Below are 17,712 nucleotides of genomic sequence, written 5' to 3'. Positions count from 1 at the left end.
GTTGTGCTTCGCTCACTCGAACAGAAAGGTGGTGCAGTGGTCCTTCTTGTGGGCAAACTTTGACATCAAACTTTGTCATCAAAATCTGGCATTCTCTGGATTTATGGTGCTTTCAAGACAACTGGGAACTCTGGAAAAAACAGGTTGAATCATGATGTCAGCGATCCTCAGGTCGGAAAGTCGGAGCTCTAGAAGAGACCCGAGTTCCTGACTTGGAATTCCAAGTTGGATGACCTTTCAAAACGTATTTTCCCAGTTGTCTTGAACGCACTGAAGTCGGAAATGTCTAATTTCCGAGTTTCCAGTTGTTTTGAACTCAGCATGAGTCATGCTGGATTAACAACATAGCCACTGTATTCAACCTTTTCTGGCCCATGGTGTTGCGTGAGGATGTTTATCCATTTAAGCTTGGAAAAGTGACCCTTTCACACAGACGTTTTAAATCCTTAAACCCAGACTTGGATTCCCGACTTGTTGTATAATGTTTATGTCCAATAGCCAATGAGCACCGATACGTTTTATCTATAGTTTCTCTTCATATGACAAGGACTGAAAAGGATTTGCCAGTAGATTGTCAACATGATTCATGGTGATGACTGCTAGCTTGCTAGCTAAGATTTTGAAAGTATGATGTTGACATTATCATTCCAATCAAATCTATGGTAGATATAGAATGATTTGATGTCATTTTATCTGTGGCCAATGACCTTGAGCCTTCTTGGATGGGCGCTTCTAATGTAAATCTGTGGCTGCACCCAAGGGGGCTTGAACTGCCTAGCTCTACTTGAAGATTCTGTGGCGACGTAGTTTCCCCATGAGTGAGAGAACACTGAGACAATCACGGCGCAACTAGAGAAAATTACCAACGTCTAAGCGCTGTGCTTTTGTTGGGTGCCCCTCCACTACTGAAAGCACTGTTCTAGGCTGAAACAGCTGCATTTTACTCAAGAGACCATGTTTGTATGCAGCTTTATTAACTCAAGAATGATAAAAAAAATGTTTTACATTGTTTGAAAACTGGTATGTAACACAAATGAATGCCAAAATAAAATGCAAAATAGGCCAATTATTAAAAATAAATAAATGCTAAACAGGTAGGGCTCGAAACCTGAATGACAGGTCACCACTGGGCAGGAGAGACTCATTGGGAGGAGGGGACTAAATAATTACCAGAAGTTCTGACTGAATGCACATTTGAGCGCCCCAGGACTGTCCATTTACTTTGTAAAGCAATCCAAGCAATGTTCTCATTGCCTGTTCGTCCATGGAGCTGCCAGTGACTGAGGGACAGAGTATTAAGTAACTGAATGGCTTGTTTTGAACAATATATTTTTTTTACAGGAAAATGTACACTTTTACTGCACTTTTATGAGCATTTAAAACATAATCCATGAATTATATAATATTCTTAAATACAAAAAAAGACAAAAAATTGGGAACAATCACAAGTGGGGTACCACCCCTAACGCCCTAACGGGTGGGGTACCACCCCTAAAGCCCTAACGGGTGGGGTACCACCCCTAACGCCCTAACGGGTGGGCCACCGCTGATGGTTCCATTAGGCCTTTGAATTATTTTTTAAATCAGCATGAAATAGATTGAGCAATAAAAGCTCTACTCATGGGTCTTCTTAAATTAAACTTGTTTTTGACAGTATGTGTGGAGCACAATACCACAGAGGAGTTTACAAGGTAGGAACTCCCTCTGTTATTCCATTGGCTGGGATCTGCGCACAGCTGTTGCAAGGGCGCATTTTTCACTGGCTGTCCAAAATCGAATTAAAGTTTATTGGTCGCGTGCACAAATTTGCAGATGTTATCGCAGGTGCAGTGAAATACTTGTGTTTCTAGCTCCAACAGTGCATTTATACCTAGCAATACAAATAAATACACACATCATCTAAAAAGTTAAAAGAAAGATATTAAGAAATATCAGAAGAAGCAATATCAGACTTGAGTTTAAAAGTATTCCCGAAAGTGTCTGTAATCTAATTGCAATATTTTATCTTATAATGTAATGGATTTACAGCTACCAGGTTTTTTGTAATAATTTACATCAAATCAAATCAAATTTATTTGTCACATCCACATGGTTAATGCGAGTGTAGCGAAATGCTTGTGCTTCTAGTTCCGACCATGCAGTAATATCTAACAAGTAATATAACCTAACAATTTCACAACAACTACCTTATACACACAAGTGTAAAGGAATGAATACGAATATGAACATAAAAATATATGAATGCGTGATGGCAAGGCAAGATGCAGTAGATAGTATAGAGTACAGTATATACATATGAGAAGAGTAATGTAGTGTACGAAAACATTATATAGTGGCATTGTTAAAAGTGGCTAGTGATACATTACATCAAGATGGCAAGATGCAGTAGATGGTTTAGCATACAGTATATAAATATGAGATGTGCAATGTAGGGTATGTAAGCATTATATAAAGTGCCTAGTGATAAATTGATTACATACATTTTTCCATTATTAAAGTGGCTGAAGTTGGTCAGTATGTTGGCAGCAGCCACTCAATGTTAGTGGTGGCTGTTTAACAGTCTGATGGCCTTGAGATAGAAGCTGTTTTTCAGTCTCTCGGTCCCCGCTTTGATGCACCTGTACTGACCTCGCCTTCTGGTTGATAGCGGGGTGAACAGGCAGTGGCTCAGGTGGTTGTTGTCCTTGATGATCTTTTTGGCCTTCCTGTGACATCGGGTGGTGTAGGTGTCCTGGAGGGCAGGTGGTTTGCACCCGGTGATGCGTTGTGCAGACCTCACTACCCTCTGGAGAGCCTTCCGGTTATGGGCGGAGCAGCTGCTGTACCAGGTGGTGATACAGCCCGACAGGATGCTCTCTCGATTGTGCATCTGTGTTTTTGGTGACAAGCCAAATTTCTTCAGCCTCCTGAGGTTGAAGAGGCGCTGCTGCGCCTTCTTCACCACGCTGTCTGTGTGGGTTGACAATTTCAGTTTGTCCGTGATGTGTACGCCGAGGAACTTAAAACTTTCCACCCTCTCCACTACTGTCACATCAATGTAGATAGGGGGATGCTCCCTCTGCTGTTTCCTGAAGTCCACGATCATCTCCTTTGTTTTGTTGACATTGAGTGTAAGGTTATTTTCCTGACACCACACTCCGAGGGCCCTCACCTCCTCCCTGTAGGCCGTCTCGTCGTTGTTGGTAATCAAGCCTACCACTGTAGTGTCGTCTGCAAACTTGGTGATTGAGTTGGAGGCGTGCATGGCCACGCAGCCGTGGGTGAACAGGGAGTACAGGAGAGGGCTGAGAACGCATCCTTGTGGGGACCCAGTGTTGAGGATCAGCGGGGTGGAGATGTTGTTACCTACCCACACCACCTGGGGGCGGCCCGTCAGGAAGTCCAGGACCCAGTTGCACAGGGCGTGGTCGAGACCCAGGGTCTTGAGGTTAATGACGAGTTTGGAGGGTACTATGGTGTTAAATGCTGAGCTGTAATCGATGAACAGCATTCTTACATAGGTATTCCTCTTGTCCAGATGGGTTAGGGCAGTGTGCAGTGTGATGACGATTGCGTCTTCTGTGGACCTATTGGGGCGGTAAGCAAATTGGAGTGGGTCTAGTGTGTCAGGTAGGGTGGAGGTGATATGGTCCTTCACTAGTCTCTCAAAGCACTTCAGGATGACGGAAGTGAGCGCTACAGGGCGGTAGTCATTTAGCTCAGTTACCTTAGCTTTCTTGGGAACAGGAACAATGGTGGCCCTCTTGAAGCATGTGGGAACAGCAGACTGGGATAAGGATTGATTGAATATGTCTGTAAACACACCAGTCAGCTGGTCTGCGCATGCTCTGAGGACAGGGATGCCGTCTGGGCCTGCAGCCTTGCAAGGGTTAACACGTTTAAATGTTTTACTCACGTTGGCTACAATGAAGGATAGCCCGTAGGTTTTGGTAGCGGGCCGTGTCAGTGGCACTGTATTGTCCTCAAAGTGAGCAAAAAAGTTGTTTAGTCTGTCTGGGAGCAAGGCATCGTGGTCCGCGACGGGGCTGATTTTTCTTTTGTAGTCCGTGATTGACTGTAGACCCTGCCACATACCTCTCATGTCTGAGCCGTTGAATTGCGACTCATCTTTGTCTCTATACTGACGCTTAGCTTGTTTGATTGCCTTGTGGAGGGAATAGCTACACTGTTTGTATTCGGTCATGTTTCTGGTCACCTACTCCTGATTAAAAACAGTGGTTCGTGCTTTGAGTTTTGTGCGAATGCTGCCATCAATCCATGGTTTCTGGTTGGGGAATGTTTTAATAGACGCTGTGGGTACAACATCACCGATGCACTTGCTAATATGCACTTGCTAGTAAACTCGCTCACCGAATCAGCGTATTCGTCAATGTTGTTGTTCGACGTTATGCGGAACATATCCCAGTCCACGTGATCGAAGCAATCTTGAAGCATGGAATCCTTGTTTTCAGATTAGCCTTGTTAAAATCCCCAGCTACAATAAATGCAGCCCCAGGATATGTGGTTTCCAGTTTACATAGAGTCGAAAGAAGTTCTTTCAAGTCCGTCGATGTGTCTGCTTGGGGGGAATATACACAACTGTGATTATAATCGAAGAGAATTCTCTTGGTAGATAATGCGGTCGGCATTTGATTGTGAGGAATTCTAAGTCAGGTGAACAAAAGGACTTGAGTACCTGTATGTTGTTATGATCACACCACTTCTCGTTAATCATAAGGCATACACCCCCGCCCTTCTTCTTACCAGAGAGATGTTTGTTTCTGTCGGCGCGAAGCGTGGAGAAACCAGGTGGCTGTACCGACTCCGATAGCGTGTCTCGAGTGAGCCATGTTTCCGTGAAACAAAGAACATTACAATCTCTGATGTCTCTCTGGAAGGCAACTCTTTCTTGGATTTCGTCTATCTTGTTGTCAAGAGACTGGACATTGGCGAGTAGTATACTCGGGAGTGGTGAGCGATGTGCCCGTCTACGGAGCCTGACCAGAAGACCGCTCCGTCTGCCCCTTCTGCAGCACCGTTGTTTTGGGTTGCCAGCTGGGATCCGATCCATTGTCCTGGGTCGTGGACCAAACAGAGGACCCGCTTCGGGAAAGTCGTATTCCTGGTCGTAATGTTGGTGAGTTGACGTTGCTCTTATATCCAATAGTTCCTCCCGACTGTATGTAATAAAACCTAATATTTTCTGGGGTAGCATTGTAAGAAATAACACAAACAAAATACTGCATAGTTTCCTAGGAACGCGAAGCAAGGCGGCCATCCCTGTCGACGCCGGAGGTGTTCCACATGTAATGGATTACATGCAATCCGTTCCTCCCCAACCCTGTTTGTGCATGTTTAGTGCGATTGAGAGTGAATGTGTGCGTTTGCATTTGTGAGCACACATGCATGTGCTTCTGTATGAACTTAGTGTGTGTGAGCTTCTGTGTGTATTTTTTGTGTGTGTGTTTGCAATGTGAAAATAAGTCAGCCCCCCTTCTCTTCTTTGCCCAGTGCCCTTGATAAGTGTGAGGATGGTGGGGAGCTGTGACACATTGGCCCGCAGGGCTTGACGTCACAGCATCACATCAACCATACCAGAAGGCCAGGAGAGTTAATCATGGTCTCCGAATGTGTGTATTCCACACTTTATGTCTCAATGTCTGTATTCCACACTTAAAGCACTTATTACCAAGCAGTAATATAGCTTTTTTTCACAGAGAGGGATATGTTTGTGTGGTCTGTTACACTGACAAATGAATTTGCATGGCCAGAGATGGACAAAAAAACAGGGTATTTTATTAACATAGGTCTAGCCCTCCCATTTGGATGATTACCAGGACTGGAAGGGAGGGTATTTGATGTGTCAGATTGCTATGTTTCCTTTTGAGAACAGAAAGAAGCAGTGGGTTGGAAGAAAGAAAGAGACATTTAGGGAGGGGGGGGGGGGTAAAATTGTGTTTATTTTAGTTTTTGTTATGCAAGGCATGTTTGAAGTACTCTACATAGATACGATATAAGTTCTCTGTGTGAGTATGGAACGTGGGAACTGCTGAGGGTCTGTGTGTCAGTGGCTGTTTGCTGTGTTCAGAGAGTCAGCTCGAGACCCTCTCATCCTGTACAAGTGCTGCTCTCTCCGACCCTCATGGTTTGGACCTGGCCATAATAAACCCACAGGACTGAATGAAGCTCAACAGACCATAGCTTTACACTGACTCACACCGTTGACCATCACACACAGACATGATTTTACTGCTTGTGTTCTGCGTACCAGAGTATGATTAAGAAATCTGTGGATTCCTTAAGACCAGTACAGCCTTTGACGTTTGTACATATGGGACTGGGTCTTTCTTGGACTCCAGTCAGTTAATTCTCCTGGTCATGTGTGAGATCGTTCAGTGTGAATATGCTGCTGTCTGCTCTCTAACCAGCCTTACAGCTGGAGGAAGATTTCATCATGATGCAACACTGAGCAAATGTAAATCTCCATTCTAAATATGACAATCAGCAAACTGCAGCAGAAAGAACAGGAGACGGGGATTGTGTGACTATATAAATCCTTCTTCCCCCACCCTCCTCTTTTTCAGGAGTAGAATGGGATAGTATTGAAGCTTCTTCTTATCTTCACATGTACAACAATATCTCTGCAATGTAATGCAATCATCACTAATCTGACTGTGCTGTTCTAGGGTGTTTGGAGTTAATGTGCATAAAAAGCAATTAAAGAAATGTGTGTCTACTGAGCACTGAGCAAGTTCACAGTGAGGACACAGCTTGGACATTAATTGCATTCATTTGAATTTATTCCAGTGACACCTCCAAGGTGTGGTGGTAGCCATCATACCTACACAGTAATCCTTGTGTCTAAACCGAACAGTTGAATAGATTGTGGCTAAACGTAATTTCTGTTTGAACAATTTGTCCAGTCTTTTCTGCTCTGTCCCAACATGATTATATTCCCTTCAAGTCTCCTTCACATCATCCCCAAAGCTTAATCCCCGTTCTCTCTCCCCTTCCGCCCCCCCCCTCTCTCTTCTTCTCTCTCTTTTTCTTTCTCCCCCTGCAGCAATACTTCACTCTGCTGATCATCACAGATGGGGTGATCAGTGACATGGATGAGACCCGCCACGCCATTGTTCAGGCAGCCAAGCTCCCCATGTCAATCATCATTATTGGAGTGGGCAATGCAGACTTTGCTGCCATGGAGTTCCTGGATGGGGACAGCAGCGTGTTACGCTCTTACACAGGAGAGGAAGCAGTCAGAGACATCGTGCAGTTTGTTCCCTTCAGGGACTTCCGAAATGTGAGTGTCTCATATGTTTAATACACTTAGGGGAAACAAAAGTGGTGTATAAATTAGTCTTGTTTTTATTCCCCTGTAGTCTAAAACACATTGTGGTTGACTGTTTAACGTTATGATGTCAACCTGTTGCACTATACTCAGATATAACAACAGGTTGTTGTTGCAGGACATATTAGAGATGACACATCCTGATATGGATTGACTTTGTGAGTGTAAACAGCCTTGGGAGTGGGTGATCTGTAGGCCATGTGACTTCCTCAACAGTAGGAGAGAGCACATCCTAGCTTCAGTCCATCTGCTGAAAATATGATTTTTTCCCCCATACAGAGTATGGAGAGCCATATCTTACTTCTAAACCATTAACTGGATGAAAGTTGATTCTAATGCATTCTTATTGTAAAAGCACTGATATTTAGAGATCTCAATGTGACTTTTACTTTTCTGTCTTGTTCTCACAGGCTCCAAAGGAAACTTTAGCCAAATCAGTATTGGCTGAGCTGCCGCAACAGGTCACACAGTACTTCAAACAGAGGAACCTGTCGCCTAGCAACACAGCATCAGAGTGAAATCCCAAGGCCTTGGTTCATCATCATGCATGTTGCAAATGTCTATTCACTGTTTACAAGAAAAACACAATGAAAAAGTGCATGAAAAGGTTTTTTAATATGTATTCATCTGATTTTTTAACCTTATCTGAAAGCAAGACTTTGTGGAAGAGAAATACAGTATGTGTCAAAGAATACTACTTTGCAGTCCCCTGAAGAGAAAATTAGAAATGCATATACTCTACCCTGAATGTAAATTTATACAATGTTCTGTTTTCAAAAGAAAATGTTTATGAAAAGTTTTTCTGTACCTTTTATGCAGTGAATTGTAATTTGTTGTACTTGTACTGTACCTTGAAGACGTTCTTGATTTTATAATGTTCACCATGTATTCGTTACCACTCAGGTCAATAAACATACAGAAATGTCACTGTGCTGGGTGCTTGACTGAAACATAAGGTCGAGGCAACACAATTAATTAATTATGCTTGAACATTTCAAAAAGTTAGTTTGAAACAATCAGTATCCTGGATATGCCTGGTTAAATCAACTTTTCACTTTATCCAATTGAGAGAATTTTCTTAAGATGTGTATGCAATACCAACAAGGCTTCCTACAAAGAGCACCCTGAGAAACGTATTCCTACATTCTATTCTTATTGGTTAAAGACTGCATGTGAATGAGTACAAACAGAAATCACTTCCATTTTATTCAAACTGTATTTCATTCCATTTATCATTCATTCATTATTCAACTCGTCACACCAAATACACAAAGAAAACGCTTTACTTTCTTCTCCCCAAGCCTCGACCTTCCAATGATCAAACACACATTTCAATGGAGAGAAGTCCATTCAAATCCAGAATTATTTGCACTGACGCATTCAAAAATACACAAAAATAAAAGGACAAATATTTCCACATACATTGCATCTGAGACTGCCCACAAAGCTCAGGCTTGCTTTCTTGATGTTTTCTAAGGTTTGGTATGAATGTGATGTGGCAGTCCCATCCTTGATCCCAAGATGTCAGTCACTGTTCCCTTGGCCAATAGCACAGCTTGCAGCCGCAGGGGGATGTCGTCAGGTTAGGCTGCCAGGGATTTAAACTGTGTGAGATGTCATATTGGGAGGAAAGGAGGGGGAGGGGGTCATATTTGGATGCACAACATCAAAACCACAATGACATTGAAGTTCATTTAAGGGGTTTTAATTATTTAGTGATTATGAAGAAAGTAAATCACAACTAACTATGCAGCTTTGGGCTGGAAAACACTTGATAGAAACGCTGCAAAATGACAGAGCAACAGTAACTCATACAGCTGTGAAAGCAATGGGAGTAGAAGTGTTGGCAGACTGTGTGAATGTGTGTGTCTATCTGCAGACTCTCTCTTTATAGGTCAGATGCCACTGTCCACGCTACCTTCGCTGTCGCTACTGGACTCAGAGTCACTGCTGCCGGAGTAGGCTCCCAGGCCCGGCAGGATGCCCACACACACGGCGGCCGATGGCAGGTGGAGGATGCCTGTCGTCTTTACTGTGGAGGTCTGCTTACCCGCATCTCTGCCCGCCTCCTGCTCTGAGAGCACAACACACTGTCAGTCACACTTACTGATACCAGTGAACACATAATGTGTGAGGCATAGTCTTATTACTGCATTAAGTTGTGACATTATGAGTAGCCGTGATACGAGATGCTTCCAGCCCACCTGTCTGGCCCCCATTCCATGCTGCAGACTCCTCAACCTTCTGTTTCTTGCTATTGTCTGAGGACTGTGAGGAGCTGCAGGAGAGAGAAAGGTAAGACAAGGCACAGAAACCTACAGATCAATTCACTGTTTTCCATAATGAAAGTCATCATGAAACTCCACCACTCCCCCATAATTGTGACCTCCTCTAACACAGGTATTCCCAAACTGGGGTACGTGCAATTCCGTCTGGGGTACACAAAAATTTAAAAAGAAAATCGATTCATATTTTCTAACGGGGCTTCACATTTGGGTGAGTTTTTTCTCCCCTTCCCCCTCGCCTCATTTCTCTCCCAAAAATAAAATTAAACCATCCAGTGTTCACCGAAATATCAATGTCAATTACAGGTAGCCTAGTCAAATAATTAACCGTTACTCTCGTGGGAATTCCACAACCGGCCCGTGTGTAGCCAAACGTAGCTGCTGTTCATTCCGTTTGCTCTAAAAATGGATAAACGGTTTAAAAAAGTAAGGCCCGCGTCCATAGAGACACATACCAACTCTACTGGGGCGGCAGGTAGCCTAGTGGTTACAGCGTTGGACTAATAACTGAAAGGTTGCACGATCGAATCCCAGAGCGGACAAGGTAAAAATCTGTCATTCTACACCTGAACAAGGCATCATTGAAAATAAGAATTTGTTCCTAACTGGACTTGCCTAGTTAAATAAAGGTTAAAAAAAATATTTACAAATTTAAATACTGGTAGTCCTTTCACTACCAGCAGTACTACACCTGCACCTGTCAACGACACAAGTTGTTCTGCTTCCACGAACACATCCAATGCTAGCATCAGTAATTCTACATTTGTTGTTAGCCCAGCTAGCATGGACACTGACAGATATGAATCTGATGCAGCCGAAGAGCTACTGCCTCCGTACCCAGGAAAGCACAGAACAAAAGACAGGGACGTTGAACCATCAAAGAGGCTCTAATATGAGGAGAAATACATTGATATGGGGTTCAATTATATTGGGAGTAGTGCCTTTCCTCAGCCACGGTGTGTTATATGTGCAAAAGTACTATCTCACAACTCAATGAAACCGTCACTCTTGCGCAGGCATTTAGAAACATGCCAATTTGAAAAATAAGACGTTCTTGAGTAGTAATAAAAGCAACAGATACCATTAATAAGAAGGGCTAGAAGAGTCTTACATGGTGAGCTACCGAGTGGCTAGGACATGCAAACCCCATACTATTGTGGAGGACTTAATTCTTCCTGCTGCCGCAAATATGGCTGGGACAATGTTGGGGGAAAAGGCCAAAAAACTATACAGACAATGTCTCCACCAAACAAAACCGTTTCACGATGCATCAGTGACATGGCAGGAGATGTTTTGAAACAATTACTGCTTTGCATACAAGCCAGTGAATTCTATGCATTACAGCTGGATGAGTCAACAAACGTGACGGGCCTGGCATAGCTCCTGGTATATGTCCTTTACATTTATGGTGGGTATATTAAGGAAAACATCCTCTTCTGCAAACCACTAGAAACCACGACAACAGGAGAGGATATTTCTTAAGTACTGGACAGCTTTGTGACATCAAATGGACTTTGGTGGTCAATATGTGTTGGTATCTATACTGATGGCGCAAAAGCCATGACAGGGAGACATAGTGGAGTGGTAACGTGCGTGCAAGCAGTTGCTCCCGACACCACATGGGTACACTGCAGCATCCACCAAGAGGCTCTTGCTGCCAAAGGAATGCCTGACAGCTTGAAAGATGTTTTGGACACTACAGTGAAAATGGTTAACTGTTAAAGCGAGGCCACGGAACTCTCTTGTATTTTCTGCATTATGCCATGATATGGGCAGCGACCATGTAACACTTTTACAACATACAGAAGTGCGATGGTTATCAAAGGGTAAAGTATTGACACATTTTTTTTATTTTTTATTGAGAGACGAGCTTAAAAGTTCTTTACTGAGCATTATTTTCTGACCATGATGATGAGTTTCTCATACGACTGGCCTATCTGGGTGATGTTTTTTCTCACCTGAATGATCTGAATCTAGAATTACAGGGACTCTCCGCAACTATAGTCAATGTTAGGTACAAAATTGAGGCTATGATTAAGAAGTTGGAGCTCTTCTCTGTCTGCATTAACAAGGAAAACACACAGGTCTTTCCATCATTGTATGATTTTTTTGTGTGCAAATGAACTCAAGCTTACGGACAATGTCAAATGTGATATAGCAAAGCACCGAGTGAGTTGGGTGCACAACTATTTTCCCAAAACAGATGGCACAAACAACTGGATTCATTATCCCTTTCATGCCCTGTCTCCAGTCCACTTACCGATATCTGAACAAGAGAGCCTCATCGAAATTGCAACAAGAGTATCCTGCCTTGGCAAATCGTGCTGTTAAGACACTAATACCGTTTACAACCACGTACCTACTTAAGAGTGGATTCTCGGCCCTGTGTGTGTGGCAGGCTTATAATGATGGCAAAAAACAACATTTGAGAGTGTGCTGACCCTGGTGCTAGAGGGGGTACACAGCTGGAGGTTTAAACTGCTATGGGACTATAAAAAGTTTGGGAACCACTGCTCTATACTACCAGTATAGTATATTCAGATGCAGTAAAAACTGTGACCTAGGTCTAAAAGGTATTGTGGCCCCTGGCCTCACCTGCGTCGCTTCACTGCCCCGGCCAACAGATGGGCCTGGGACAGGTGACTGGTCTTGACCTCAGCTGGTCTAGGTCCCACTCTCCGCTCTGGCTCCTTCCGACTCTCACTGGATGCCAGCTTTTTCAGAGCACTGTGAGATCCTGGAGTTAAGGAGGAAATGGAGAACACACAGACGTGCAGATCCTAGATGTGACAAACTGCTGATAGGAGTGATGGGGACACCAGCTGACTCACAATTAATTCACATCTCACTTGACTCAAGCAGGATACTGCCCACTGGGCTGGCACTGACTGTCAGAATGGAATTTCCAATAGGCTTGGGTGAGTGAGTACAGGAAAACAAAATGGTACACAGAGCTCTAGCCACAGTCCAGGTGTGTCCTCATAAACCCAGCCTGATCCTTCCACTTACTAGTCTATGGGCCTCAATCACTGCCCTAGAAATGTGACACACTTTGGAGCTAAGAAAAACCCGTGACACTGGTGGGAAAACTATCTTAGGACAAATGACTATATTACGAAAGACTATATTATGATGGAGGTTCTCAGCGGTAGGCGCTTCAACTGTCTCCCATCAGCGTACAAGCCAGCCCTCTGTAGGATTTGGTTGCCACGACAACGCATCCTCCTCCATCTGCAGACAAACCTGATTGTCAGTGGAAAGAGAGAGGCAACATGTATCTTCTTGCTTACATGATAGCATCATGTTCTGAACATGCCCCCTGCATCATGTTACATGACAGCCTAACCGAGACAAAGGAAGGCTATCAAGTCATTGACGTTATTAGCTATGGATGAATTTAGAATGAATCAACACAGGACCACAGCTCAGAGCAGTGCTGAGATATCTGACATGAGAGTGGCTTTGCATACATTAACATACATATCAGTTAAGTGGACATGCAAAGCATACAGCATACTTTAGAATAGATGCATTAAAATCACTACAAGTCAAGAGAAAAGACCATACTTTGCTTAACAAAATGACATGCTACCAGTGTCCTTCATGAGGAACAAACCAACAAAAATCAAGTTGCAAAGCTACTTCAACAAGAAAGTGTCAACTTGTCGACTAATCATCTCCTCACTGTGAGGAGATCATGATCATATGCCAAATCAAGTTCTCACTAGTCACTACCTGTCTGTCACTGTCTATGCAGGCATCTTTGAACTATAATCTTACCCATACTGTATATTGTTTAATCTAATGGTTTCTCAGCATGTAGAATGTGGTTCTCTGTGTTTCAGTGTTTGAGGTGTGCTGTAAGTCATGTTTGAGAACATGAGCACTAACAAGGTGGAAGAACAGCCATTCTGACCTGAAGTCTGCAGACTGACAACTCCTGGCTATCAACTTAACTAAGGTGAAAGTGGGAGTAGAGGGGTAGGACAAGCCTACATCTACTGCTACAGAGCAAAAAGCTCAACACCAAAAAACTCTGACGGAGAAAGAAACACATGGAGTATGAGAGAAGCTGGATCACACATACAGTGCATTTGGACAGTATTCAGACCCCCTTGACTTTTTTCCACATTTTGTTAAGTTACAGCCTTATTCTAAAATTGATTAAATACAAAATGTTGCTCATCAATCTACACACAAAACCCCATAATTACAAAGCCAATACAAGTTTTCAAATTTAGTACAAAAAAAACACAAAAAAACAAACACCTTGACATAAGTATTCAGACCCTTTGCTATGAGACTCAACATTGAGCTCAAGTGCATCCTGTTTCCATTGATCATCCTTGAGCTGTTCCTATAACCACCTGTGGTAAATTCAACTGATTGGACATCTTTTGGAAAGGCCCACACCTCTCTATATAAGGTCCCACAGTTGACAGTGCATGTCAGAGCAAAAGTCAAGCCGTGAGGTCGAAGGAATTGTCTGTAGAGCTCCGGGACAGGATTGTGTCGAGGCACAGTTCTGGGGAAGGGTACAAAAAAAATGTCTGCAGCGTTGAAGGTCCCCAAGAACACAGTGGCCTCCATTATTCTTTTTATTTCATCTTTATTTAACCAGGTAGGCTAGTTGAGAACAAGTTCTCATTTGCAACTGCGACCTGGCCAAGATAAAGCAAAGCAGTTCGACACATACAGAGTTACACATGGAATAAACAAACATACAATCAATAATACAGTAGAAAAATCTATATACAGCATGAGCAAATGAGGTAGGATAAGAGAGGTAAGGCAATAAATAGACCATGGTGGCAAATTAATTACAATATAGCAATTAAACACTGGAATGGTAGGATGTACAAAAGATGAATGTGCAAGTAGAGATACTGGGGTGCAAAGGAGCAAGATAAACAAATAAATACAGTATGGGGATGAGGTAGATTGGATGGGCTAATTACAGATGAGCTATGTACAGGTGCAGTGTTCTTTAAGCTGCTCTGACAGCTGGTGCTTAAAGCTAGTGAGGGAGGTAAGAGTCTCCAGCTTCAGAGATATTTGCAGTTCGTTACAATCATTGGCAGCACAGAACTGGAAGGAGAGGCGGCCAAAAGGAGGAATTGGCTTTGGGGGTGACCAGTGAGATATACCTGCTGGAGCTCGTGCTACAGGTGGGTGCTGCTATGGTGACCAATGAGCTGAGATAAGGCGGGGCTTTTACCTATCAGAGACTTGTAGATGACTTGGAACCAGTGGGTTTGGCTTCCATACGAAGCCTCCGACTACATTTTCGGATCAAGCATGAATTGGCTTGTAATGTTGCCATATTGACAGAAATGTTCTACCAATAAATGACATGAAAATGGATACACTGTTTTTGCTCTGTGTGTGTGATAAAGAATTACAGTGATGGAGTGAGTATACAGCTGAAACTGAAAGGATATTCTGTACTCTTTTAGCTCATGCTGCTCCTCATCTCTGCGTTGTTTCTCCACCAGGCTCTGTTGCCTGGAGACCTCATCCAAGAAGTGAGACTCATCCTCATCCAGGCCTTTGACCATGTTCTCTGTGGTGAAAAGACATTTCTATGGAAAAAATATCTAAGCACTATAGTACCAATACAACAATACTCTCTGATCATTTCAACTTAAGTCAAGCGGAGTTGGGGAATGGTTATGCCATATGAAAATACAAAACAAAGCTCTTTCTAGTTTCCTGAAATGGCCTTACTTAAAGAGCATACAACTTTACAAGACACATTCGGCCACAAGGGTAACTACTAATAGTAGGCTGGTCACCAGGGAAACTGAAAAGCAGGGAAGCTGCTATGCCAGGAAGCAGGTTTGAGTCATTTCCAAGACTAGATCATATTTTCCTCTTCTGATGTATTACATAGTTCCATCTGTTCACATAAACAGGTTCATAATATAAACATGTGCACATATACACACAACCAGAACATGAAATACTTTGTCCTCAACGGGTCCAGACTCTGACCCGTGTTCAAAATTCCTCAAATATTAATTTAGAAGCAGCGCCCCACTGCTGCTAAATCGTTTCCACCACTCCAATAAATGTTTATTATACATACAGTACCAGTCAAAAGTTGACACACCTACTCATTCAAGGGTTTTTCTTTAGCAGCAGACTGGGGTGGCTGGAGTCTGACATTTTTATGGGCTTTCCTCTGACACTGAATGGTACAGAGGTCCTGGATGGCAGGAATCTTGGCCCCAGTGATGTACTGGGCCATTCGCTCTACCCCCTGTAGTGCCTTGCGGTCAGAGGCCGAGCAGTTGCCATACCAGGCAGCGATGCAACCAGTCAGGATGCTCTCGATGGTGCAGCTGTAGAACGTTTTGAGGATCTGAGGACCCATGCCAAATATTTTCAGTCTCCTGAGGGAGAATAGGTTTTGTTGTGCTCTCTTCACGACTGTCTCAGTGTGCTTGGACCATGTTAGTTTGTTGGTGATGTGGACACCAAGGAACTTGAAGCTCTCAACCTGCTCCACTGCAGCGCATGCTCGGAGTATACGTCCTGGTAATCCGTCTGGCCCTGCGGCCTTCTGAATGTTGATCTGTTTAAGGGTCTTACTCACATCGGCTACGGAGAGCGTGATCACACAGTCATTCGGAACAGCTGATGCTCTCATGCATGTTTCAGTGTTACTTGCCTCGAAGCAAGCATGGAAGTAATTTAACTCGTCTGGTAGGCTTGTGTCAATGGGCAGCTCGTGGCTGTGCTTCCCTTTGTAGTCTAATAGTTTGCAAGCCCTGCCATATCCGACGAGCGTCGGAGCTGGTGCGTTACGATTCAATCTTAGTCATGTTTGATGGCTTGTTGGAAGGCATAGCGGGATTTCTTATAAGCTTCCGAGTCCTGCTCCTTGAAAGCGGCAGCTCTACCCTTTAGCTCTGTGCGGATGTTGCCTGTAATCCATGGCTTCTGGTTGGGGTATGTACTGTTGGATTCTGGATTCAATTTGGAACATTGTTATACTCAGAAGTATAGGAACATTACTTACAAAAGAGACATGAGGGGTGCCATAATGAAGCTTGGGAGGGGCTGAGTGCAGGGAACACAATCGCATGTGGCAGTACTGGTAAGGGGAGAAACCGTTTAAGGCTCATATCACTTAGCTCCCTGCCTAGCAATAATGATGCAATGTTTTGCGATAAGGAGGAGACTCCACCCAAAGTGGGGTATGAATACTACCACGGTGGAAGCCATGTCTGTCTGAATTACAGCTGTATCGACCCTTTGGGAAGAATTAAACTTGGTTAAGCTTCTCTAGTGTCCGTGAGTTATTTACTCTGAAAATTAGAACCTAACAGTACATACAGTCACTGTGAGGACAACGTCATTGAGGCACTTATTGATGAAGCCAGTGACTGATGTGGTGTACTCCTCAATGCCATCGGAAGAATCCCGGAACATATTCCAATCTGTTCTAGCAAAACAGTCCTGTAGCTTAGCATCTGCTTCATCTGACCACTTTCTTATAGACCGAGTCACTGGTGCTTCCTGCTTTAATTTTTGCTTGTAAGCAGGAATCAGGAGGATAGAATTATGGTAAGATTTGCGAAATGGAGAGTGAGGGAAAGCTTTGTATGCGTCTCTGTAAGTGGAGTAAAGGTGGCCTAGAGTTTTTTTCCCCTCTGGTTGCACAGTTAACATGCTGGTAGAAATGAGCTAAAACTGAATTAAGTTTCCCTCCATTAAAGTCCCCGGCCACTAGGAGTGCCACCTCTGGATGAGCGTTTTCCTGTTTGCTTATGGCTGTATACAGCTCATTGAGTGCGGTCTTAGTGCCAGCATCGGTTTGTGGTGGTTAATATACAGCTATGAAGAATATATATAAACTCTCTTGGTAAATAGTGTGGTCTACAGCTTATCATGAGATACTCTACCTCAGGCGAGCAAAACTTTGAGAATTCCTTAGATTTCGTGCACCAGCTGTTGTTTACAAATATACATAGATCTTCACCCCTTGTCTTATCAGAGGCCGCTGTTCTATCCTGTCGAAAAAGCATAAAACCCGCCAGCTGCATGTTATTCATGTCGTCGTTCAGCCACTGAAATATTACAGTTTGTAGTGTC

At 43.4% G+C, this 17,712-nt stretch overlaps 2 protein-coding genes across 12 annotated transcripts in view; one reads left to right on the top strand and one right to left on the bottom strand.

Annotated features, from left to right (window-relative positions):
• The window catches only part of cpne2 (copine II), a 36,993-nt gene extending 28,739 nt beyond the window's left edge, over nt 1–8,254 (top strand). For all 3 annotated transcript variants that reach the window (XM_020480660.2, XM_031822713.1, XM_020480661.2), the window contains exons 15-16: nt 7,043–7,279; nt 7,738–8,254. In XM_020480660.2, the coding sequence (XP_020336249.1) occupies nt 7,043–7,279; nt 7,738–7,845 (345 nt within the window). In that variant the 3' untranslated portion in view covers nt 7,846–8,254. The remainder of the gene's footprint in view (nt 1–7,042; nt 7,280–7,737) is intronic.
• The window catches only part of LOC109889315 (PSME3-interacting protein-like), a 12,550-nt gene continuing 2,761 nt past the window's right edge, over nt 7,924–17,712 (bottom strand). For 5 of the 9 annotated variants that reach the window (XM_020480666.2, XM_031822714.1, XM_020480662.2 and 2 more), the window contains exons 5-9: nt 15,054–15,175; nt 12,208–12,341; nt 9,532–9,605; nt 9,246–9,401; nt 8,501–8,931 (exon numbers count right to left, since the gene is read on the bottom strand). In XM_020480666.2, the coding sequence (XP_020336255.1) occupies nt 8,927–8,931; nt 9,246–9,401; nt 9,532–9,605; nt 12,208–12,341; nt 15,054–15,175 (491 nt within the window). In that variant the 3' untranslated portion in view covers nt 8,501–8,926. Of the gene's footprint in view, nt 8,932–9,245; nt 9,402–9,531; nt 9,606–12,207; nt 12,350–15,053; nt 15,176–17,712 lie in introns of all 9 variants that reach the window. The other 4 variants (XR_004209686.1, XM_031822717.1, XM_020480668.2 and 1 more) reach the window with 4 other exon arrangements.

The sequence above is a fragment of the Oncorhynchus kisutch genome, linkage group LG4, assembly GCF_002021735.2.
Source record: "Oncorhynchus kisutch isolate 150728-3 linkage group LG4, Okis_V2, whole genome shotgun sequence".
NCBI classification, from domain to species: domain Eukaryota; kingdom Metazoa; phylum Chordata; class Actinopteri; order Salmoniformes; family Salmonidae; genus Oncorhynchus; species Oncorhynchus kisutch.
The sequence above is the reverse complement of the archived record's forward strand: the minus strand, read 5'-3'. Positions and strand labels throughout refer to the sequence as shown.